The following is a 24,470-nucleotide window of genomic DNA, read 5'->3' as shown; positions in this document are numbered from 1 at the left end:
AGAAATTAACCAGCATACTCCCTGAAGAAGCTTTCAAAAGAGTGCTGGATTTTACACAGACAGCACAAGAAGCACAGCACAGGAAGAGCAAAGAACGCCAAATCAAGAAGTTCAACATTCTTTTGAACAAAAAGAATGCAGGTGAGGTCGAGCTAGACATTAGGACTGAGACAGACAAATTAGCGACCAGCAAAAACAATTGGATTAAGAACCTATCAGATCGTGTCCTGACACAGGCAGAAAAGGAGGTGCTCTCTAAAGGGCTCAACTTTTCTGTCACCTCTAAACACATCCCTACAGAGGACTACATCACAGCCACTGAAACGGCAATTAGGAACAACAAAATGACTGAATCGGAGGCTGCAGACCTGAGGTTACGTGTCACAGCGACTCTGAAGAGTGCCAAACCACCTCCTTCAAATATCACATCTGAAGAGAGAAAAGCACTTTCAGCACTAGAGAAAGATCATAGCATCAACATCCTCCCAGCAGACAAGGGACGTTGCACTGTGATTCTCAACGCAGCTGATTACGAAGCCAAAGTCCACACCCTCCTCGAGGACACGACCACATACGAACGCTTGAAAAGAGATCCGACCAGTGGCTACAAGAAGAAAGTGATAGACTGTTTACAAAGGCTGGAAAAAGAGGAAGTGATAGACCGGCCTCTGTATTACAGACTGTATCCTGGGGAAGCCATGCCTTGCATTTATGGCCTTCCAAAAAAAAAAAATACACAAAAAGGATGTTCCACTCAGACCCATAGTGTGCAGCACAGATTCCATCACTTACAATGTGGCCAAGCATTTAACAACTATATTGGCTCCACTTGTGGGGAATTCGGAACATCATGTGGAAAACACGCACAACTTTGTGGATAAAGTGAAACATCTCCAACTGGACCCAGATGACCTCATGGTTTCATATGATGTTGTGTCCCTGTTCACCTGCATCCCGACCTCTGATGCAGTTGCAGCGGGGAGGATCAGACTGCAGGAAGACACCACCCTACAGGAAAGGACCAAACTGACACCTGAACACATATGTAAACTGTTGGACATCTGTCTGAACACCACTTACTTTCAATTCCGGGGACAATTTTACAGACAGATTCATGGCTGTGCCATGGGCTCGCCCGTCTCTCCCATAGTGGCCAACCTGTACATGGAGCACTTTGAGAAGAAGGCACTGTCCTCATTCTCAGGCATAGCCCCAAAACTGTGGCTCTGCTATGTCGATGATACTTTTGTAACAATCAAGAAACAAGAGCTGGAAACCTTCTCTGATCACATCAATGCTGTGGACGCTAAGGAGAATCGCTTGGCCTTTCTTGATTGTTCCACGATCAGAGGAGAGGACGGGAAGCTCCAAATAGAAGTATATAGGAAACCTACACACACGGACCAGTATCTGCTCTTTGGTTCCAACCACCCACTACAGCACAAGCTGGGTGTGATCAGAACCTTACAACACAGAGCTCAAGCTGTGCCCACCAGCTCAGAGGGCAAGAAGAAAGAGGAAAAACATGTCTGAAATGCCCTCTCAGCCTGTGGTTACCCCGCTTGGGCTCTCAACAGAGTGAAGAGAACCAAGAAGCAGGACAAAAGGGAAACTGAACAGAGAAGGAAGGGTGTTTCTATCCCTTATGTCTCTGGCCTGTCGGAAAAACTGCAGAGAATTTTTAGACAACACGAAGTCCCTGTTTATTTTAAACCAGGAAACACTTTAAGACAAAAACTGGTTCACCCAAAGGACAAGTTGCCGAGTCAAAAACAGAGCAATGTAGTTTATTCGATCCAATGCAGTGAAGAAAGCTGTAAAGAACGGTACATAGGTGAGACAAAACAGCCTCTACACAAGAGGCTTTATCAGCACAGAAGAAATACAAGTTCAGGACCACAGAGCGCCGTGCATCTCCATCTTGAAGCCTCTAATCACTCGTTTGAAGACGGTGAGGTGAAGGTTTTAAGCAGGGAGAAAAGATGGTTTGAAAGAGGAGTCAAGGAAGCTATTTTTGTTAAAAAAGAAAGACCTTCTTTAAACAGGAATGGAGGGCTAAGATTCAATCTTCCTGGTATCTATAATGGGATACTGAACCCCTGGAAAGGTAGAGGACCAGGACCAGGACATTTAGATGCTAATCAGGTACTCAGGGTGGTTGAGCCAGGGTCTCACAAAGACAAAGAGGATTCTAATAGCCCATTAAAATTCTGAATAGGCTAGCTCGGTAGATACAAGGGGGGAGTTTCTGTTGAAACAAACAACTCTTTCTACTTCAGGAAGGCTCCGCCCAATGGGCGGGTCTTACCACAGAACAGTATTAATATCGGAGTTCTCGATCTAAATTCTTTTATTGACAATGACTCTTGGATAAGAGTCGAAACGTCTATTTTTTCTAACTGAGTCCAGATGACTACAACTGAAGCTTTTTCTACTATGGAACACGCCTGGACGAATGAGGGATTACACCGACACAATTAAAGTCTACATTTTTTGAGTTTTTTGGAAACAGGGGGTACTTTAGGGAAAATATATTTGTATATTCTTGAAAACTGGATTTTTGGGGACAAACCTAGACTAACCCACAAACCCATGACAGAACACCAATAGCCTGAATAAAGGCAAGAAAAGAAAAGATTGAATGATTTTATACTTTTTGCTCATTTATTAAATATTGCTCTATCTTAAAAAATATATTTTCTCCATTGGATTAAATGCAAACAGAACTTCAAACTGTCCTTGACCCTCAAATGCCAAGTAAATAGTGATTCAGAGGAAATGTATTACTTCTGCATATTGTATAGTGCTTGGATTGAGTCTACTTTTGTTTCTTGTATTGATTGTTCTTTTCAGAATAATAATAATATAATTATACTATCTGACGTAGTCATAGGTTTATTCATCATTCATGACAGTTTCTTCAGTGTTTATTTGATAATGATATACGACAAAATAATAATGTCCTAAATACTTTCGTAATGACTACAAAGCTCCAGCGCATTTGAACTGTGATGTGAGGAATGTTATAACCAGCTGCACCGGTTCTGCCACTCACGGTCAGAACGCCCCAATGTACGCGCCTCCTGAACCGCAGCTCCACCTTAAACTGCCCGCGTGCTTTCCACCGTAAACGTACAATCTAACAGGCAGCGCACAGGACTATACGTTTACCTGAGAGCAGAGTTTACAGGAGTGTGTCATGCGATGCTTGGGTCTGGAGTCTGAACTGAAGATGCTGCTGACCTGAGATGACCTAAGATGACCTGAGATGACCTGAGATGACCAAGAGTGACCCCTGACATGGCCCCAGGTGCACTACTCCTGCTGCTCCTGCTGCTGCTGTTGCTGGGCCTGTGTGATGGTGAGTCCATACTGTTCTACTGTACAACTCTGTATAGATCTTTAAACACGTCCAAATAAATACATTCTAAAATACAGAATGGAGCGAATGTGATGTGGAACGTAATGTGATTTGACTTGAGAAACTGAATATCACAAAATCTGAAAAATCCAGGTGTTTTGTCAAAGTGAAAAGACATGTGAGCGATAGAGCTGCTGTAAACACATTTAACATTAGGTTTTAGAGCATTATTTGGCTGATAGTCAATTATGATCCTGATTACTTTACCACAAATTATATTTTTTGTGACGCTCAAATACAATTTTAAGGAAAGATCACAGCATTTTCCCATCCTGACATTTGTACACTGGTCATCCAAAATTGTTGCTTATTTTTGGTTGACTTTAAATCGGAAAATTAGCATTTAGATTAGTTAGTTGGATTAGTTTATTTGTGCAGAAACTTGACAGACGGAAAAGGCTGAAGCTAATGCGTATTAGGCCTGCCCTTTGTACTGTACCTCGCTGTCATAAAATAAATGTGAAATCATAATTAGTATCCTTAGAATCTTACATCACTTAATCATTTAAATTGTATTATAGGTTTCAGGTGCAGGAAGTCACAAATGTTGAACTAAATCATTTCAAAAAGTGACTGTTTTTTTTCTGTATTAGAACAAAAAAAATCCGAATTTTAACAAAATCCATTTTAGCTGTCCCATATCTCTATTTAATATGATTGGCTTGTAGAATGTTGTGATGTCATCTGAAACCCATCAATTGCCTCCAGTCACCTCCATTCCAGGATATTGTACATTCTGATGAGAGAGCATTTGAAAGGGTCTGATAGGATCGTTAAGTGTGACATCACAGGTCCAAATGCTCAATTAACAAAATGGCAGAAACAGGAATTTATCTGAGCCTCCTGATGAAACTGTTTCATCATAAATTTAGGAAGCAGAACCTCTTTCACACTAAATAATATCAGTACATATAACTGTTTTATTTCTAAGCCCAGATTTGAATGGATATATATATATATACGGTATATATATATGGTTATAATATATCTAAAAATAGAAATGAATGATGAAGCCAATCCTCATATGATGTTTATCTGATCATATTTATATCATGTTTCTGCTCCTCACCTAATAAACTAGTAAACAGCCAAATCACCTGATCTGAGGGCACTATCTTACATTGTCTTGATTGTGGCAGTGGGAAAAGACACTGGGAACTTGGGTAAAAGTTGAGAAAGTTTCAGGGAAGTTTTAACACTCAAATTCACTTCATTGTCATTGGAATAACAGAAGCCACAGCCTCACATTCTCCGCTCTCTGTCTATCATAAAAACTATATCTATAAAACTGAACTATTGAAACATACTAAGCACTTACAGACATAGCAGTGTTATACAGTGGAAATCAGGTATAATAAAAGTTTGAAACTCACTGAAGAAGCTGGGTCTCTCGTCATATGGCGGTGGCAACCGTCTCTGCTCCAAACAGTTCCAGAGATAAAGTGTAGGTGACATGTTCTATTATATAAAACAAAATCAATAGAAATTCCGTCCATAAAATGGAAGATAACATCCAAAACAGACCTCGTTCTCGGTTGCTACACTCACTTTCTGCCTAACAGATGGCAAATAAACAAATGAAGTAAATGCATTTGATTGAGCTTCATTTATCTATAATGTTGAGAGATTACAACAATGCCATACAATAAGCACATGTCGGCCTCAAGCAACGGACAACATGAGCCCTGACGCACAACAACAGGACACGCTTGTTTTAGCACAAAATAGTGTTATAACGAAGGAAAGGAGTTTTTCAAAACGTGCATCTGAAAGTTTATTTCTCTTGCGAGGACAAGACTCAGTCTCTAGCTGTGTAGTGATCATGCTCACAACACGCCGAGCTCTGGGATGATGACGTAACCAAAATTAACGCGTTACTCTTTTGAAAAAGTAACTTGGGGAGTATTAGATTACATGGGTGCATAAAACTAACGCGCTTACGTTCCTCGTTACTGTAAAAAAGTAATTTGAGTTCTCAAGTACGCGTTACTAGCTAACGCGTTACCCCTCAAATCTGATTATGTCTATAAGTACTCACTTTTAGTAAAATAGAGATACTGGAGCATAAAAAATACTATAAAATAAAAGTAGCACAAACAAATATCTACTGAAGAAAAATTGTTGAAGTGCACGTTTAAAAATGTACTTCACACAGATTTTGGGAACTGTTAAAGCGTGAAATATTGTGATTTTGCTAAAGAATTGTGTTGATTTAGCTGATTTGTGAAGTGCGTTTTATGTATATTATGTGTTTGCTCGAAGATGCAAATTCAATTCTAAACTTGATGGAAGATGTCACCATGGTGCAAAAAATACAGTGGCTTGCAAAAGTTTGAACGCCTGTCATGTTATGACCACAATCGTATTGCCTTTTTTTGTGAAAGAGCAACACAAAGCGGAACACAATTGTGAAGTGAAAGAAAAATTATACTTGATCTTGATTTCCAGATTGCCAAAGTATTCTCCCTGGGAATACTTTAGGGAACCGCCTTTCACGACAATTACAACTGCAAGTTTTCTGGGGTGTGTCTCTGAGCTTGAGCTGTTTTGCAAAGAAGAACGGGCCAAAACTGTAGGTGAGCAAAGCTGTAGGTCTAACCTTGACTGGGCCATTCTAACAAATGAATTTGTTTTGTTTTAAGCCAATCCATTGTAGCTTTGGCTTTATGTTTAGGGTCATTGGGGTCTGCTTAAGTCTCAAGTCTTTTACAGACGCCAACAGGTTTTCTTCCAATATTGTCCTGTATTTGGCTTGATCCATCTTCCCATCAACACTGAGCAGCTTCCCTGCTCTGGTGCAAACCGTCCCAGTGCAGCTGTAGGTCCGGGTTTGATGGAGCCATCAGGACAACATCGTCTGCAAACAGCAGAGATGAGATCCTGTGGTCCCCAAACCAGAAACTCCTGACTGCACCTAGAAATTCTGTCCATAAAAACAATGGACAGACCCGAAGAGAAAGGGCAGCCCTGGCAGAGTCCAACATGCACTAGGATCAGGTCTAATACAGCTCCTGCTCTGGTCATACAGGGATCACACAGCCCAGAGTCAAGGGCCGCAGAGCCCATACTTCCAGAGCACCCCCCAAAGGACACCCCGAGGGACACGGTCGAAAGCCTTCTCCAGATCCATAAAGCACATGTGGACTGGTTGGGCAAACTCCCATGAACCGTCGAGCACCCGATGGAGAGTATAGAGCTGGTCCAGTGTTCCACGACCAGGACCTAAACCACTCCTCCTGAATCCGAGGTGAAACAGTCAGATTCTCATCTTCAGAATCTCCTCTCCAGGACCCTGGAGTAAAACTTACTGGGTAGGTTGAGGAGTGTGATCCCTCTGTAGTTAGAACACACCCTCCGGCCCCCTTTCTAAACGGAGGGACAGTCTCAGTCTGCCAGTCCAGAAGCACTGTCCCCGATGTTGCAGAGACGTGTCAGCCAAGATCTGATCATCGCGGCCCCCACCTTCAACTGTTGCCCAGATTTATCTGCACCGGCTCCTTATGGATCCGACTACTGGTGGTGGGTCCACGGCCCTTGGGGTATGTCAAGCCGGGCCCCGTGGGGGAAAGACCCAGGCACCAGCCCCTCGTCATCGAGCACCCACCTCAGGCCTAGTTCCAGGGTGGGTCCCCGGCGGTAACGCCTAAGTAAACCTTAACCTTACCACATTACACCATTTCCATTGGAAATGTAACCAATGTTGTTCCTCTTTAATGTATTCAAAATAAAATGTAGCAGCGAGTGCAAGTATGTATTTAGTGACAATGATAAAGGATGTCCATTTTAGTTCAAAATAAACTTCATACACGCAATAATCTAAATGAAACGAAAATATGCAATGCCATTCATTCTCTCATTCTCTCATTATTTCTCTCTCTCTCTCTCTCTCTCTCACACACACAGGTGTAGGTGTACTTTCTGCACCTTCTGGTCTCTCCACCAAGTCCATCAACATGAGACACAATCTGAGCTGGCGACCTCTGCTGGACCAATGTGACACTGCAGTGCTGTATTCAGTCCAGTATCAGGGGTGAGTAAACCTGGACCAAAGCACATGAACCAGGCCTAAACCATGACTAAACCAGACTGTGGCTTCAGGACTAAAACAGGTCCTAAACCCCGTTGTCCCAGGACTAAAACTGCTCCTAAAGCCAGTGACCTCAGGACTAAACCTGCTCCTGAGCCAGTGACCTCAGGACTAAACCTGCTCCTAAAACCAGTGACCTCAGGACTAAACCTGCTCCTAAGCCAGTGACCTCAGGACTAAACCTGCTCCTAAGCCTAGTGACCTCAGGACTAAACCTGCTCCTAAGCCAGTGACCTCAGGACTAAACCTGCTCCTAAGCCTAGTGACCTCAGGACTAAACCTGCTCCTAAAACCAGTGACCTCAGGACTAAACCTGCTCCTAAGCCAGTGACCTCAGGAATAAAACCTGCTTCTAAGTCTAGTGACCTCAGGACTAAACCTGCTCCTAAGCCTAGTGACCTCAGGACTAAACCTGCTCCTAAGCCAGTGACCTCAGGACTAAACCTGCTCCTAAGCCTAGTGACCTCAGGACTAAACCTGCTCCTAAGCCTAGTGACCTCAGGACTAAACCTGCTCCTAAGCCTAGTGACCTCAGGACTAAACCTGCTCCTAAGCCAGTGACCTCAGGACTAAACTTGCTCCTAAGCCTAGTGACCTCAGGACTAAACCTGCTCCTAAGCCAGTGACCTCAGGACTAAACCTGCTCCTAAGCCAGTGACCTCAGGACTAAACCTGCTCCTAAGTCTAGTGACCTCAGGACTAAACCTGCTCCTAAGCCAGTGACCTCAGGACTAAACCTGCTCCTAAGCCAGTGACCTCAGGACTAAACCTGCTCCTAAGTCTAGTGACCTCAGGACTAAACCTGCTCCTAAGCCTAGTGACCTCAGGACTAAACCTGCTCCTAAGCCAGTGACCTCAGGACTAAACCTGCTCCTAAGCCAGTGACCTCAGGACTAAACCTGCTCCTAAGTCTAGTGACCTCAGGACTAAACCTGCTCCTAAGTCTAGTGACCTCAGGACTAAACCTGCTCCTAAGCCTAGTGACCTCAGGACTAAACCTGCTCCTAAGTCTAGTGACCTCAGGACTAAACCTGCTCCTAAAGCCTAGTGACCTCAGGACTAAACCTGCTCCTAAGCCAGTGACCTCAGGACTAAACTTGCTCCTAAGCCCAGTGACCTCAGGACTAAACCTGCTCCTAAGCCTAGTGACCTCAGGACTAAACTTGCTCCTAAGCCTAGTGACCTCAGGACTAAACCTGCTCCTAAGCCAGTGACCTCAGGACTAAACCTGCTCCTAAGTCTAGTGACCTCAGGACTAAACCTGCTCCTAAGTCTAGTGACCTCAGGACTAAACCTGCTCCTAAGTCTAGTGACCTCAGGACTAAACCTGCTCCTAAGCCAGTGACCTCAGGACTAAACTTGCTCCTAAGCCTAGTGACCTCAGGACTAAACCTGCTCCTAAGCCAGTGACCTGAGGACTAAACTTGCTCCTAAGTCTAGTGACCTCAGGACTAAACCTGCTCCTAAGTCTAGTGACCTCAGGACTAAACCTGCTCCTAAGCCTAGTGACCTCAGGACTAAACTTGCTCCTAAGCCTAGTGACCTCAGGACTAAACCTGCTCCTAAGCCAGTGACCTCAGGACTAAACTTGCTCCTAAGCCTAGTGACCTCAGGACTAAACCTGCTCCTAAGTCTAGTGACCTCAGGACTAAACCTGCTCCTAAGCCAGTGACCTCAGGACTAAACTTGCTCCTAAGTCTAGTGACCTCAGGACTAAACCTGCTCCTAAGCCAGTGACCTCAGGACTAAACCTGCTCCTAAGCCAGTGACCTCAGGACTAAACTTGCTCCTAAGCCTAGTGACCTCAGGACTAAACCTGCTCCTAAGCCTAGTGACCTCAGGACTAAACCTGCTCCTAAGTCTAGTGACCTCAGGACTAAACCTGCTCCTAAGTCTAGTGACCTCAGGACTAAACCTGCTCCTAAGTCTAGTGACCTCAGGACTAAACCTGCTCCTAAGTCTAGTGACCTCAGGACTAAACCTGCTCCTAAGCCAGTGACCTCAGGACTAAACCTGCTCCTAAGTCTAGTGACCTCAGGACTAAACCTGCACCTAAGCTCAGTGACCTCAGGACTAAACCTGCTCCTAAGCCTAGTGACCTCAGGACTAAACCTGCACCTAAGCTCAGTGACCTCAGGACTAAACCTGCTCCTAAAGCCCATAGTACATGGGCTCTGGCCTCAGGATTAAAGCCTGTGTTTGCAGGGACTTCGAGCGGCTGGTGTTGAACAGGACCTGGTTGGACGCTGCTCACTGTCAGCTGATCTCCCTCAGCCAATGTGACCTGAGCTTGGAGCTGAGCTCAGACTCGGACTACAACCTGAGGGTTCGTGCTCACTGTGGGCGTGTCCTGTCACCATGGCAACAGCTGGTCTCGCCTTTCAATCGGAATGATAGTAAGCAATAACTACTCTGTGTGACTAATGGCTCAAGTGTGTTGCTATAAAGTGGTGATGACAAATCAAAGCTTGGACCAAAATTATTTGGTATTTGAATGAGAACAAAACATTCTGACGTAGATCTCACTTACTCATGTTCTCTTACAACAGAACAACAGCTCAGGTGACAGTGGTGCAGGTAAAGCCTTGGTCTAAAGTGGAGCAGGAAAGTTAGTCTTGCAGCACACTCAAGCTTTACTGTCATTACCTGACAAAGGAGTGTCCCGTCCCAGCAACAACATAAAGGTTCTTCAGTCAAATCCTGAAAAAAACACTCAAAACATGTCAGTGTACATGAGCTGGACAAAGACCACCTCTCAACTGTAAGAGCCCTTGGGCTACAATGGTGCTTGGAAAATTATAAATTCATCTTCACAATGGATGTAATGTCACAACAGAAACTACCCACCCAGTGTGGAATAATGATGCCACAGAGAGATCGCCACAGTAACACTGTGAAGAAATCATGGCTGGGATGAAGAAATTCCACAAGTTGAAGCTGCAATAGTTGATGGAGTTGGAACACTTGCCAGCATTTCAAGCAAACAGGTGCATAAAACTTTAAGACTTTGGAGCTTCAGTCAAAGCTGAGCTTCATCATTTTGCAGATGCCAGCGACAGAGTCTCCTGTCACTTTCCCTCACCTAGAACTCTTCTAGCAACACAAATGGACAAAGTGATCAAATCAGTGTTACAAATACGTCATACTTCTTGTCTGACAGCTGCACAGTTGTCAAATACATAAACACGGAAAAGAAAAGATTCAGAATATTTGTAGAAAACAGAATCAAACTCATTCAAAATACATTTAAATCCTCACAAGATGCAACAAAAGAAGACAGAAGCAGACATCACTGCCAGAGGAGTTTCACTGCACAAATAGAAACATGGTTCAGTGGTCCAGGTTTCCTCACTGTGAGTGTAAAGAAACATGGCAGAAGAATAAAGTGAGCTATGAAGATTCATACATCAATGATCTTTACTTGTTCAACACAATGGCCGAATGTTTCACTCAACAAACTCATCATTTCTCAGATTGGAAAAGGCTGAAAATGGCAGCTGCTTGGATTTTGAAGTCTAAAGAAACTTTACGTGAAATTAGTCAAACACGAAAGAATCTCCAGAATAACACTCGTGTGCTCCAGAGCTCACCTGTCAACTGATGACCTGAAGCCGGAGATGCAATCATTAGGTTTGTTCAAGAACAAAGATTTCCCAATGAACTGAAATAAATCCCATTTACAAGTTCAATCCAGCACAGCTAAGGCAACCGAACAAAACCATCCAATCATTTTGTCAGAGGATTAACATTCATCAAAACATTCACAAACAAGCGAGAAATATTGGAAGTCCTCTCAATGTTAAGCGAGAAATATTGTTACTCACGCAAATGCAGCAACAAGAACAGTGTGTATTCTGCAGAAAATACTAAGAAAACTTTAGTGTAAAGCATTATTCTCATGTCCACACTGACTCACCGGTTTCACACTTTCACGCTCACAGATCAGACATTACTTGTGTCCAGAGAGAGTCACAGGTTTGTGTTTGTGACTGAGCCATAAAGTCTGAAACCAAGCAGCAGCCCCGCCCACAATGAGCAGAGCTCCACCTTTAATACCCCCTTGCCCCTCCCCTGGCAATTCTTTTTGGACAAATTATAAAGTAGAAGAAATAAACAAAAAATAACAAATCTATAAGACTCCTTTAACATCTTACCACAAGGCCCTATTTTCTCTAAAATGCCTGACTTAATGAGCCCATCAATTCAAACTGACACTTTTTCTGAATCCCTTGGACTCCAAATATATGACTGGACTCTTTGTGAAGCTGAGACTCAGTAGTTTTGGCCTCTGATGTCAGATTCACTCTAAACTTGGGCAAGATGCATTGTGTGACTGAGGCCATGAGGCCCCCAGTCTATCCCAGGGCAGCTCTAGTGCAGAAGGAACTGAGCCCTCACCTTCTGTCTATGTTTTTCATTGTTTTGCAGCGGAACTGTTGGCCCCGCGGCTGAAGCCGGACGTGCTGGGAGACCGTCTGCTGGTGTCTCTGGAAGACGTGCCTCACATCTACTTTGTACGAGTGTTTCTGTGGAGGACCCGACTCCAGGAGCAGGTACCATTTCACAAACTGCATTTGCTCAGATTTTCTCTCAAAATATTCTCTAAATCTTCTGATGTACCTGACGGTTTCAGGTGCTGGAGAGAGTGGTGCGCTTGGAGCAGGTCCTGTTCGAGGACCTGCAGGAGGGAGAGGAGTACTGTTTCCAAGCCCAGAGCGAGCTGCCCTCAGGCCGCAGGGGCCGCCGCACAGTGCCACAGTGTGTCTACATCCCAGGTCTGCACTTACGCTCATGCTTTTATACTCAAATATAAAAGCATGAGTGGTGGTGTGATTTTATAAGATCACAAGCAGCGTTTCATTATGTTACATCATCTACTGAAGGGCTCCTCTGTGTTTTTAAAGATCAGACTCATTCACCAGGTACATTCTGCCTCCCCCGCCTGTAGACTCACCTCACACTAATCGTATGGACTGTTTTATTGGACAGGACACGACATGCGTTGCTCTAGGTGTTTGCTGAGACCTCACTGCACAGTAACAATGAGCTCCGCCCACAGCACTGTGTTTGTCTTTTTATTGTGATGTGTTTTAATGTGCTTCTTATACATTACTCCATGTGTTGGGCCTGTCACTTGCTGGGACAGACAAATATTTTCTATTTCTATCTCACTTACTTACACTTTCTACTCTCAAAACTTTAACTACACTGGTGCATAATAACTCTTCCACTCCTCAGTGCATCAGCAAGTAGAGTCCATGCGCCCTCTGCAGGCAACAATAGCAGCTTGCTAAGAAATCTAGAAGTACTACTTCTAATCTGGATCAATAATTGTGGACACGACTAACTAGTCGTGTCCACAATTATTGGCAGTTGAAGTTGGCTGAGTTGTGCTCAAACATTTACTTGCCTTGACTTCATGTTGTTGGGAAATTTGTCCTCTGCATTTGACACATTGTTCAGTGCCACTGGAACAACCTGTCAGGAGCCACAGTGCAGCCCCGAGGACTTGTCCTGGTTTAGTTGCAGTGTATTCTTACCGTAGTCCTTATTTAGTCTTGGTTTTGTGCTGGCGTTTGGAACCTGCTTTGTTCTGGTCTGGTTCTTTCCTGATTCTGTTTTCTGTCCCAGGCTCTGGAGGATCATTGTGGGAGATGCCGCTCAAGGTGGCGTTCGCTGTTGTCCTCTCTGTAGGATTTCTCTGCACTGTTCTGTGGTTCACCGTCCACCCCCCACCTCAGACCTGCATCATGTTCTGCCACAAGGAGGCGCTGCCACAATCCCTGGTCAGCAGTTACATCCTTGTTTTACAGTTCTGTCTTCTCATGTCATAGCATTATAAGTATAGTAGTTCTTTCCATTTAAAACTCATCATCATTGAATCTAAAGGCTCGGATAGAAAAGGTAGGCATCTGGAAACGTTTTGAAACGTACATTAAAAACATGGAATTATAATGTCAAATAATAAGAATGATACTTATTTCCTCTTTCTTATAATTAGGTTGTGTGTGTGTGTGTGTGTGTGTGTGTGTGTGTGAGAGAGAGAGAGTGTGTGTGTGTGTGTGTGTGTGAGTGTGTGTGTTGTGTGAGAGAGTGTGTGTGTGTGTGTGTGTGTGTGTGTGTGTGTGTGTGTGTGTGTGTGTGTGTGAGAGAGTATGTGTGTGAGAGTATGTGTGTGTGTGTGTGTGTGAGAGAGTATGTGTGTGTGTGTGTGTGTGTGTGTGTGTGTGTGTGTGTGTGTGAGAGAGAGTATGTGTGTGAGAGTATGTGTGTGTGTGTGTGTGTGTGAGAGAGTATGTGTGTGTGTGTGTGTGTGTGTGTGTGTGAGAGAGTATGTGTGTGAGAGTATGTGTGTGTGTGTGTGTGTGTGTGTGTGTGAGAGAGTATGTGTGTGAGAGTATGTGTGTGTGTGTGTGTGTGTGTGAGAGAGTATGTGTGTGAGAGTATGTGTGTGTGTGTGTGTGTGTGTGAGAGTATGTGTGTGTGTGTGTGTGTGTGTGTGTGTGTGTGTGTGTGTGAGAGTATGTGTGTGTGTGTGTGTGTGTGTGTGTGTGTGTGAGAGAGAGTGTGTGTGTGTGAGTGTGTGTGTTGTGTGAGAGTGTGTGTGTGTGTGTGTGTGTGTGTGTGAGAGAGTATGTGTGTGAGAGTATGTGTGTGTGTGTGTGTGTGTGTGTGAGAGTATGTGTGTGTGTGTGTGTGAGTGTGTGTGAGAGTATGTGTGTGTGTGTGTGTGTGAGAGTATGTGTGTGAGAGTATGTGTGTGTGTGTGTGTGTGTGTGTGAGTGTGTGTGAGAGTATGTGTGTGTGTGTGTGTGTGTGTGTGTGAGTGTGTGTGAGAGTATGTGTGTGTGTGTGTGTGTGTGTGTGAGAGTATGTGTGTGTGTGTGTGTGAGAGTATGTGTGTGTGTGTGTGTGTGTGTGTGTGTGTGTGAGAGTATGTGTGTGTGTGTGTGTGTGTGTGTGAGAGTATGTGTGTGTGTGTGTGTGTGTGAGAGTATGTGTGTGTGTGTGTGTGTGTGTGTGTGTGTTCAGCGCACCTTCGAATATCATGTAATTATGCTACATTTAGATTTAAATGCTCCTCCTTATCACTTGTTGCAGGTATGAGACATATCCACCAATGCTATTCCTCAACACACAGAGAACACAATTCAACTTAGAATATGAAACAACACAGAAATATCAGACGTTTGCGTGGCATGCATGGGAGAAGACGCCGGGCTGGGTCACTCAGGCTGTTGTAAGCAGCCTGGCTGACCCTGCTGCGTCTCACGCCGTTTTTTCTCATGCAGGTTGGTTTTATTAGATAATTATGGAATAGGCGGGTCACATTTCTCATTGGTCAGCTTCGCATCAAGGCACTCGTCTTTACAACAGTTGGTATTTTCCGCAGAGATAAAGCCTTGGGTAATATGTTTATCTAACTCCCCTGGGGTGTTACACCCCTCCCAAGGGTTAACATCCTTTGCTCCATCTTTACGACACCTTCACAAACACTTGCTGTCACACACCCGTTTTTCTCTTAGACTAATGATGCAGATAATATATCACTATTATGCAGATAAAATACATCACAGAAATATAATCATACATTCACATTTCATCACACAGGTGAAGTGGGATTTTTCAATGCCAGTGCAGACTCAAGAAGAGGAAGAAGTCTTCATTGTGCAGGTCCAAGAAGCTGCTCCCCCCTCAGCTGTGGCTCTTCTATAAGTCCAGGAGTCATCCCCCATCTGCTGTGGCTCTTCTGTAAGTCCAGGAGTCCTCCCCTTTCTGCTGTGGCTCTTCCAGATGTGAGAGGTTGAAACTCTGTGGCTCCATTGATGCAGTTTGCAAAAAAACAAGAGGATTCCGGTCTTGATAGCGGAGATCTCCAAGGGATTTACACCAGATCAGGCCTGATGAGGAGACGAGAACATACATGCTGCAGACTGGACAAACATCTGAACCGCAGTAATGTCCACCTAATGGTCTGCTAATGCTCAGGAGGAACAAGCAGCGAGCTAACCATAAAAGACTTTAGCAAGTTGCAGGCTCTACTTTGAATGTGTGCGAGTTTGAACATTCAAACTATGGCTTGTTTCCACTGGTTCCCTTTGGCGCAGTCCAAAAGTGTCTCTTAATTAAATGAACATAAGCAATCCAAAGCTGACCCTGCAAGGTCTAGCATCCATCCAAAAATTGTTTTGCTCGCTTAGTTCTCGGAGCATTTTAGCGAAGAAGGAAGTAGTATATGAAGTAGTATATATCAGGTGGATCAGCTGTCTAACATTATCCAAACCTAATGCATTATGTAAAGAGGGGTTAAAACATGGGGAGGAGGCCCAGAGAAGTGAAATAAATGTGGAAAAATCTGAGGATGAACCGGAAGTAGTTTCCTTGTCATAGTTTCCTACGTCTCACAGCCACACAAACACGGAATTACTATATTTCTGTTGCTGAGGTCGGCTTCATGATTAAAAAGTATAATTCAGGTACAATTTAGGTTTTATTTATTAATGACGAGTTAAGTTTGGTTGATGTCAGTTCACAAAGCAGAGCTTGGCTTCTGAACTCTGTGCCAGGACCTGAAGGAGGAGTCAGTTGAAACTCCTTTTTCCTTCCAAACTGAAGGACGGTTCAAATGCAAAGGACAATAGGGACATTAAAGTCTTCCTTGGTATTCAATTCCAACAGTATTTCTCAGTGTTTTGGATGTGCTAAAGATTAAAACTTAAAGGTGCATTAGTTACTTACTTATCTATCTTGCTTTGATTCAGTAAGTTTTTATTTCTGAAAAACAAATTGACTCATATTCGTAGTGGGTTTACCTCTCCACAGACCTGACCTGTAACCGGTGGCGTCACCTTGCTTGTCTCCATGGAGATGGAGAAGTTTAATGTCACAATGTGGAACATTCCAAATAAGGCATTAACATGAAGAAAAGCAGGTGCCCTCACCTCCACCTGAAAAGCTGCATTGTGCACTTTTAAAAAAAAATATTTGGTTTGAAGGAGACATTTGATGTCAAATCAACGTTTAACCTTGTTACAACAGTGTTTCCTCTTCAATTATTTTACTCAAAGTTGTACTTTTATTGATTCCTGCATGTTTGACTAATCCTGTATTTGTCCTGCAACTGTGCCTGCGATATCTGAATGCTCAGAAATTCCTGTTTACACCTACCCCTTATCCCCGCCCACATATATGCTTAGTTGTGATTATTTGAACAATTAAGACTCAGTGTGACACATGTAACATTTATTGTCATTATTGGTTATTGTCAGTTACAAAAAAACATGTAAATGACTGTAATCTGCTGCTCGTTACAGCGCAGTCACTATGAAGAGGCGGGGCTTATCAGTCAATGGACCTGTTTCTATTACTCAGCCGTTTTAAGATCAAGATTGATGTTTACAATGAAAAATAAAATAGATTCCTGCAATAGTTCAATATTTGATGGGATTGAACGGGCAACAGAATGCAAGTATTGTGCTTCAACTTTTTTACAGCTTACATTTTTCACAGTAGGTCAGTGTTAATTTTGACAACAAAATTGGTGCTTTTCTTTTGACTAAAATCACTTTTTGTTTTAGTTCAGATTTAATGCATTATTTCTTTTTAATTTTAGTCAAACATGTCACTCCAGTTTGTTTCTCAAGTAAAAGTACTGATACAAGAGAAAAACATTAATAAAGTAAAAGTTTCATGTTGAAATATATTTAAGTTAAACAAAAACCTGAAGTATATGTTGAAAAAGCGAAAAATTTTCACACACATTTTGAATAATAAAAGTATCAAATGTAATCTTGATGAAGAATTGGGTTGATTTTTGGTCAAAAGAAGCAACTGAATTATTAACCCATAATCTTCAGGCAGGATGTCATGAACCTTTTAACAGTACTTTTACTTTTGTACTTTGTTACTTTCCACCACTGAAAATGTCATGCTTATGAGGTCGACAATTTTGTTTTATTCCTTCTTGGACGTCGAGTTTGTTTATATTGGAAAATATCAGAACTTTTATTTGACAAAAATATTGACTTGTTATAGTTTATAAAAATGCATGCAATTTAATGCATGTAGTTTTAGTAATTATGCTGACTTTTCGGTGGTGCACGCTGAGATTGCATGACGAGCTCTATAAAAGCTATTGTTTTTGTCCTTTACTTTTGAAAACATTGTGTACAGTATTATCGATGCATGTTTTTGAATAAAATATTGTATACATTTTTTACATTTTTACAACACTGTGATTAAACAATTGTCATCAAGACCCATTAAGACCCTCTAAAATGCTCGGTCAAACATGTTCAAAATGCTGGAATGGAGGCAAAAGTGTAAAACCATCAGATATACACACTGATTTAAGCTAATATTCAGACTATAAAAAGGGAGTAAGTTGGCAAAAAGAAACCTCAATTTGTATTTGAGCTTCACAAAAAGTTACATTTGTTGTGAAGCATGTAATAAAGCTTTACATTCAATAAAAAACTGTCGAAGGGTCGAGTGTTTGTCCAGTAAAGGCCTGAAAAAAACAAAAAAAGCGTTCATGTCGATCAAAATGCAGTAAAATCAATGTTAAATGTGTTTATCCTGCTGATATCATTCACTTGCATCCGAGTGCTTTCACTTTGACATTACTACATCAATTTGACATATTCTGTGATTTTCTGAAGTCAATCCTAGTTCCTCCATTTAAATCACATCGTGTTCTGTTCACTTTTGTCTCCATTCCAGAATTTAGAATATTTTGTTTTTAGCCGTCTTCAGAGGACATTACTCGATACAGAGCGGTCAATCACAAGTCTCTCACTGAAACCCACACACTTTCGTTCATATATTTTTTATTTGATTTGCCTTTTCTGTTGGAACAAAGACCGTGACGTAGACAGACAACATGCAGCTTCATGTACACGTGGGAAATGGACGGATTCAGCAGTGTCCCAGTGTCCACATGGAGGTAAAGTCGGTCCTGGAGTGCTCTGTCCACAGCCGTGTCCACCACTGAGGACTGGGAAATTCAGCATTTACATTTACAAACCGGGAGGGCTGAGAAGCGTGAAGGCTGCCAGAGACATTTAGAGTTACAAATAATGCAGAATGTGTCCGGTATCGTGACTTGCTCTAGCGCCTTTGCTTTGGCATCTTATGTTTTAGAACTTTCAAAATGTACTGAAAACCACACATTACTTCACATCAGTTACGAATGTGATTTGAAGCAGAAATACCCAGCGAGTCTTTATATGGACTTTAAACAGCACAGAAGATCTCAAAACTGAAACATCTGAAACGGAGTGCTTTCTGAGGCTTAGAGGTAGGAAACTTACTAAACACGATTCATCAAATAATTCCAGGTATGTTTTTGAGGAGGGAACCACGTTAGAACATGGTTAGAAGCTCAAAAAGGTCCATTTAGAAAAATGTGCCCTTTAATCCTCCAAATTTACCCAGAATGCACCGCACAGCCTTTTGGTTCCCAGCAATAAATCCCCCTCCTTCCCAAAAAATATGTAAATGAAATCAATGTTTCCAAAGAAAACCTTGGGGCTGGCTACTGTCAAGTCCTACCTCAGCAGTGGAAGAAGTACTCAGTTACCAATGTAAAAGTACAGACACAAGGGCAAAAGATTACTCGGGTAAAAGCATCACATAACAAGCTACTGAAGGAAAAGTATTGAAGCACCAGTTGAAAAATGTACTTATAGCGTAAGAAGAATTTCAAACTTAATGAGAATTATAATAAAAACCTCTCAAAAGAAAATAAATATCCATTGGAAAAATGCAATATTTGTATTTTTGCACTTAGTAACTTTCCACCACTGCATCTCTGTGGGGTTAAGCCATTCTAGCCATGCTACTGTAACTAAAGTTTGGTAAGATTTGATTTTAGGTTACACTTAGCAATATTCGACTAGATGCTAAAGTATTATTCTTCATAACCTTGTTCTGCTGCTAATTAGACATTTACTAAGACTTTCCTATCAACAAACACCCTATTTCTTCTTACTAGTACGACATTATTCATGCGTTTTTGTACATGAATAAGTAAAACATTTTGGAGGTACTAGCCTTTAACAACTACTATTACCAAAAGCCGAAAAGAATTAGTGTACAAAATATTGGTAGATGTCAAACTAGCAGCAGTTTATGCAAAATAAAGACATTTATGGAGGACAGGATAAATACTAATAAACCACTTGCACAAATTAGCAGCTGGTTAGATGTTTATGTTAAAAGTACCCCAAAATAAAGTGTTATCAAATGTTTTGTGTCTGAGAAAAGCTTAAGAAAGTTGAGGCTTTTCCCGCACAAATTCGTTCTCAAATGGACTGTAATAGAATACTTATGGTTCTAAACAATTATTTATGCAGCATAGGTGTGGAAAAAGTATTTCGGTGTTTGCAGTGGTGGAAAGTATAAAGTAAAAAATACTACACAATAGTTACCCTTTCCCGCAATTCAGATCAGTGTTACAAAACTAGATTAATTAAACATTTAAAGCTTAGTTAGGCTTAATTAGGTAGTTGCAAATGGCAAACCACATATTCTCAGAGCATCGTTGCTGGTACAGAAAGGAGCAGACAGCAGTGAGGTATTTAAGTACTTGTATATTTCCACACATGGTCACAGAAACTCAGTAGCCAGCCCTGATGGTACCTGTCTGAGTAGATATAATATTGTATGATTGTATTGTTATGATTGTAACAGACGTGATGCAAACATTTAAACAACAACAGCGCTGTGGAATGATCACATTTCATAGAAAAGACAAAAACAAGCTTCAAGTATAAAAAAAACTGACCTGATGAGAATGTGTAACGACTTTTTGACATGGACCTATGGATTTCTATTCATGGGTTTCGGTCCCGTGACTTACAGTATTTGTTGTCACTGCCATTTTGAAGAGGTCACCACGTGCCACAGCCTTAGTCTGGAGTGCTCTGTAAGCCCCCTGGTCCCTCCTGACCACTGTAATACTTGTCTGGACAAACAGGGTCTTTGGGGATGTTACAGAAGAGGAATTCTTTGTTGACTTTTTTTCAGCACGTGCAATAAACATGTGGCTTTTATCCTTAAGATGGCAGTAAATACAAGAGTGTGACGTCACTTCGGACCCATGAATACTCTCAGAAACTGACAATGAAGGCAAAGCGTTTAACCCCAGGACACAAACCGTGCTCAGGGACAAAACCATCTTGAAACGTTTTCCTTAAAAGCAAATTTGGTAGGCATTGGCACAAAGTAGATTTACTGACCCACAAAGGTGCACAATGTCATTTTTCAGTGTGAGGGTCCGTGCGAGTTCTAAACTAAGCCCATGGGCCGAACCGGCCCTACAATGATCTGATCCAAACTATATTGTCTCTTGGTTTAGTCTTGGTTAATTCTGCTGGCCCCGCGACCCGGCCCCGGATAAAGCAGAAGACTGTGTAATATAAAATAACTTCTTTAAATGTAAATGTGTAAAGGAAAGATCCTTCACCTGAAGAGTTACATTGTGCACCTTTAGTTCCATCTCTACAAACATCACATGACATTCCAAATATACTCTTGAATTGCTTTACCTTTTGCTCGCATTATGGGATTTGCAAACATGCCTTTTGGTTTCCCTGTAGCAGAAGCGTCATGAGGTGATTCCAGTGGCCCCACTCCGAGATTTGGGGGGCCTCACAGGTGAAAACTGACCATTCGACAAACACTTATAGATTGTGGTCCGCCAACCTTTTTCTTCAACGCTTATTTTTCCTAGTCTTTTTTCCCCCACTCAAATAAAACTCCAGCAATAGAATAAACTAAAACATGTCTAAGAGCTCAGCGTTTCCCCACATGTGATCCTCTGTCCTCCTCCTGGGTCTTTATGAGCTCTTGGGCCGGTGTGTGTGAGGGACAAGAGTCCGGCCCGTCATTGGCCCAGGTCTAGGTGGATGCGGTGCTCGAACAGTGCGATGAGGAGCATGATGCTGAAGCCCAGGAGGATGCCGGCGTTCTGCAGACCGAAGAAGCCCCAGTGACTGAAGCCGTGTTCCCCGGCGTCGTTGTGTAGCATCTCCGGCATCTGCAACACACGATGGCAGGATCGAAGGTTTACCATTCAACATTTTACATCTTTAGGTCAGAGAAAAAAACTGAAATATGCAATTTTCTGTATTTAAGGGCCAAGATATAGATTTTTAGCATCCTATGTAGCCTGCTCCTTTAATCAGGCCTGATCGTCCTGGTTCTCCTCGGCCTGATCCTCCTGGTTCTCCTCGGCCTGATCCTCCTCCTGGTTCTCCTCGGCCTGATCCTCCTGGTTCTCCTCGGCCTGATCCTCCTGGTTCTCCTCGGCCTGATCCTCCTCCTGGTTCTCCTCGGCCTGATCCTCCTCCTGGTTCTCCTCGGCCTGATCCTCCTGGTTCTCCTCGGCCTGATCCTCCTGGTTCTCCTCGGCCTGATCCTCCTCCTGGTTCTCCTCGGCCTGATCCTCCTGGTTCTCCTCGGCCTGATCCTCCTGGTTCTCCTCGGCCTGATCCTCCTGGTTCTCCTCGGCCTGATCCTCCTGGTTCTCCTCGGCCTGATCCTCCTGGTTCTCCTCGGCCTGATCCTCCTCCTGGTTCTCCTCGGCCTGATCCTCCTCCTGGTTCTCCTCGGCCTGATCCTCCTCCTGGTTCTCCTCGGCCTGATCCTCCTCCTGGTTCTCCTCGGCCTGATCCTCCTCCTGGTTCTCCTCGGCCTGATCCTCCTCCTGGTTCTCCTCGGCCTGATCCTCCTGGTTCTCCTCGGCCTAATCCTCCTCGGCCTAATCCTCCTCCTGGTTCTCCTCGGCCTGATCCTCCTCCTGGTTCTCCTCGGCCTGATCCTCCTCCTGGTTCTCCTCGGCCTGATCCTCCTCCTGGTTCTCCTCGGCCTGATCCTCCTCCTGGTTCTCCTCGGCCTGATCCTCCTCCTGGTTCTCCTCGGCCTGATCCTCCTCCTGGTTCTCCTCGGCCTGATCCTCCTCCTGGTTCTCCTCGGCCTGATCCTCCTCCTGGTTCTCCTCGGCCTGATCCTCCTCCTGGTTCTCCTCGGCCTGATCCTCCTCCTGGTTCTCCTCGGCCTGATCCTCCTCCTGGTTCTCCTCGGCCTGATCCTCCTCGGCCTGATCCTCCTCCTGGTTCTCCTCGGCCTGATCCTCCTGGTTCTCCTCGGATCCTCCTGGTTCTCCTCGGCCTGATCCTCCTGGTTCTCCTCGGATCCTCCTGGTTCTCCTCGGCCTGATCCTCCTGGTTCTCCTCGGCCTGATCCTCCTGGTTCTCCTCGGCCTGATCCTCCTGGTTCTCCTCGGCCTGATCCTCCTGGTTCTCCTCGGCCTGATCCTCCTGGTTCTCCTCGGCCTGATCCTCCTGGTTCTCCTCGGCCTGATCCTCCTGGTTCTCCTCGGCCTGATCCTCCTCCTGGTTCTCCTCGGCCTGATCCTCCTCCTGGTTCTCCTCGGCCTGATCCTCCTCCTGGTTCTCCTCGGCCTGATCCTCCTGGTTCTCCTCGGCCTGATCCTCCTGGTTCTCCTCGGCCTGATCCTCCTGGTTCTCCTCGGCCTGATCCTCCTCCTGGTTCTCCTCGGCCTGATCCTCCTCCTGGTTCTCCTCGGCCTGATCCTCCTCCTGGTTCTCCTCGGCCTGATCCTCCTGGTTCTCCTCGGCCTGATCCTCCTGGTTCTCCTCGGCCTAATCCTCCTCCTGGTTCTCCTCGGCCTAATCCTCCTCGGCCTAATCCTCCTCCTGGTTCTCCTCGGCCTGATCCTCCTCCTGGTTCTCCTCGGCCTGATCCTCCTCCTGGTTCTCCTCGGCCTGATCCTCCTCCTGGTTCTCCTCGGCCTGATCCTCCTCCTGGTTCTCCTCGGCCTGATCCTCCTCCTGGTTCTCCTCGGCCTGATCCTCCTCCTGGTTCTCCTCGGCCTGATCCTCCTCCTGGTTCTCCTCGGCCTGATCCTCCTCGGCCTGATCCTCCTCCTGGTTCTCCTCGGCCTGATCCTCCTGGTTCTCCTCGGATCCTCCTGGTTCTCCTCGGCCTGATCCTCCTGGTTCTCCTCGGCCTGATCCTCCTGGTTCTCCTCGGCCTGATCCTCCTGGTTCTCCTCGGCCTGATCCTCCTGGTTCTCCTCGGCCTGATCCTCCTGGTTCTCCTCGGCCTGATCCTCCTGGTTCTCCTCGGCCTGATCCTCCTGGTTCTCCTCGGCCTGATCCTCCTGGTTCTCCTCGGCCTGATCCTCCTGGTTCTCCTCGGCCTGATCCTCCTGGTTCTCATCGGCCTGATCCTCCTGGTTCTCATCGGCCTGATCCTCCTCCTGGTTCTCATCGGCCTGATCCTCCTCCTGGTTCTCATCGGCCTGATCCTCCTCCTGGTTCTCATCGGCCTGATCCTCCTCCTGGTTCTCCTCGGCCTGATCCTCCTCCTGGTTCTCCTCGGCCTGATCCTCCTCCTGGTTCTCCTCGGCCTGATCCTCCTCCTGGTTCTCCTCGGCCTGATCCTCCTCCTGGTTCTCCTCGGCCTGATCCTCCTCCTGGTTCTCCTCGGCCTGATCCTCCTCCTGGTTCTCCTCGGCCTGATCCTCCTCGGCCTGATCCTCCTCCTGGTTCTCCTCGGCCTGATCCTCCTGGTTCTCCTCGGATCCTCCTGGTTCTCCTCGGCCTGATCCTCCTGGTTCTCCTCGGCCTGATCCTCCTGGTTCTCCTCGGCCTGATCCTCCTGGTTCTCCTCGGCCTGATCCTCCTGGTTCTCCTCGGCCTGATCCTCCTGGTTCTCCTCGGCCTGATCCTCCTGGTTCTCCTCGGCCTGATCCTCCTGGTTCTCCTCGGCCTGATCCTCCTGGTTCTCCTCGGCCTGATCCTCCTGGTTCTCATCGGCCTGATCCTCCTCCTGGTTCTCATCGGCCTGATCCTCCTCCTGGTTCTCCTCGGCCTGATCCTCCTCCTGGTTCTCCTCGGCCTGATCCTCCTCCTGGTTCTCCTCGGCCTGATC

The 24,470-nt window shown here is 44.7% G+C and overlaps 3 protein-coding genes across 3 annotated transcripts in view; 2 read left to right on the top strand and 1 right to left on the bottom strand.

Moving 5' to 3' along the window:
• The window catches only part of ptmab (prothymosin alpha b), a 294,345-nt gene extending 278,180 nt beyond the window's left edge, over window positions 1-16,165 (top strand). Inside the window, exon 5 of the mRNA XM_072441930.1 lies at window positions 16,088-16,165. Within this exon, the coding sequence (XP_072298031.1) occupies window positions 16,088-16,150 (63 nt within the window). The 3' untranslated portion in view covers window positions 16,151-16,165. The remainder of the gene's footprint in view (window positions 1-16,087) is intronic.
• crfb16 (cytokine receptor family member B16) lies at window positions 3,152-16,081 on the top strand. Its single transcript, XM_072440293.1, has 7 exons — window positions 3,152-3,361; window positions 7,325-7,451; window positions 9,714-9,904; window positions 11,937-12,061; window positions 12,142-12,283; window positions 13,140-13,294; window positions 15,120-16,081. Exons 1-7 carry the CDS (start codon window positions 3,301-3,303, stop codon window positions 15,222-15,224), a joined length of 906 nt encoding a protein of 301 aa, XP_072296394.1. The 5' UTR covers window positions 3,152-3,300; the 3' UTR covers window positions 15,225-16,081.
• A 2,155-nt stretch (window positions 16,166-18,320) lies between the features above and the next one.
• slc39a6 (solute carrier family 39 member 6) overlaps window positions 18,321-24,470 on the bottom strand; it is a 28,147-nt gene continuing 21,997 nt past the window's right edge. Inside the window, exon 11 of the mRNA XM_072441904.1 lies at window positions 18,321-21,549. Coding sequence (XP_072298005.1) covers window positions 21,397-21,549 — 153 coding nt within the window. The 3' untranslated portion in view covers window positions 18,321-21,396. The remainder of the gene's footprint in view (window positions 21,550-24,470) is intronic.

This window comes from Eucyclogobius newberryi, unplaced genomic scaffold (genome assembly GCF_026437365.1).
Source record: "Eucyclogobius newberryi isolate DKJ021-1_F unplaced genomic scaffold, fEucNew1.0.hap1 SCAF_12, whole genome shotgun sequence".
Classification (NCBI taxonomy): domain Eukaryota; kingdom Metazoa; phylum Chordata; class Actinopteri; order Gobiiformes; family Gobiidae; genus Eucyclogobius; species Eucyclogobius newberryi.
The sequence above is the reverse complement of the archived record's forward strand: the minus strand, read 5'-3'. Positions and strand labels throughout refer to the sequence as shown.

Bases quoted from the DNA above. Each gene is read 5' to 3' on its own strand.
- crfb16 (XM_072440293.1), top strand. From the start codon at position 3,301: ATGGCCCCAGGTGCACTACTCCTGCTGCTCCTGCTGCTGCTGTTGCTG. The intron at 12,284-13,139 runs GTCTGCACTTAC...TTTCTGTCCCAG, and splicing joins ACAGTGTGTCTACATCCCAG to GCTCTGGAGGATCATTGTGG. The intron at 13,295-15,119 runs GTCAGCAGTTAC...TTCATCACACAG, and splicing joins AGGCGCTGCCACAATCCCTG to GTGAAGTGGGATTTTTCAAT.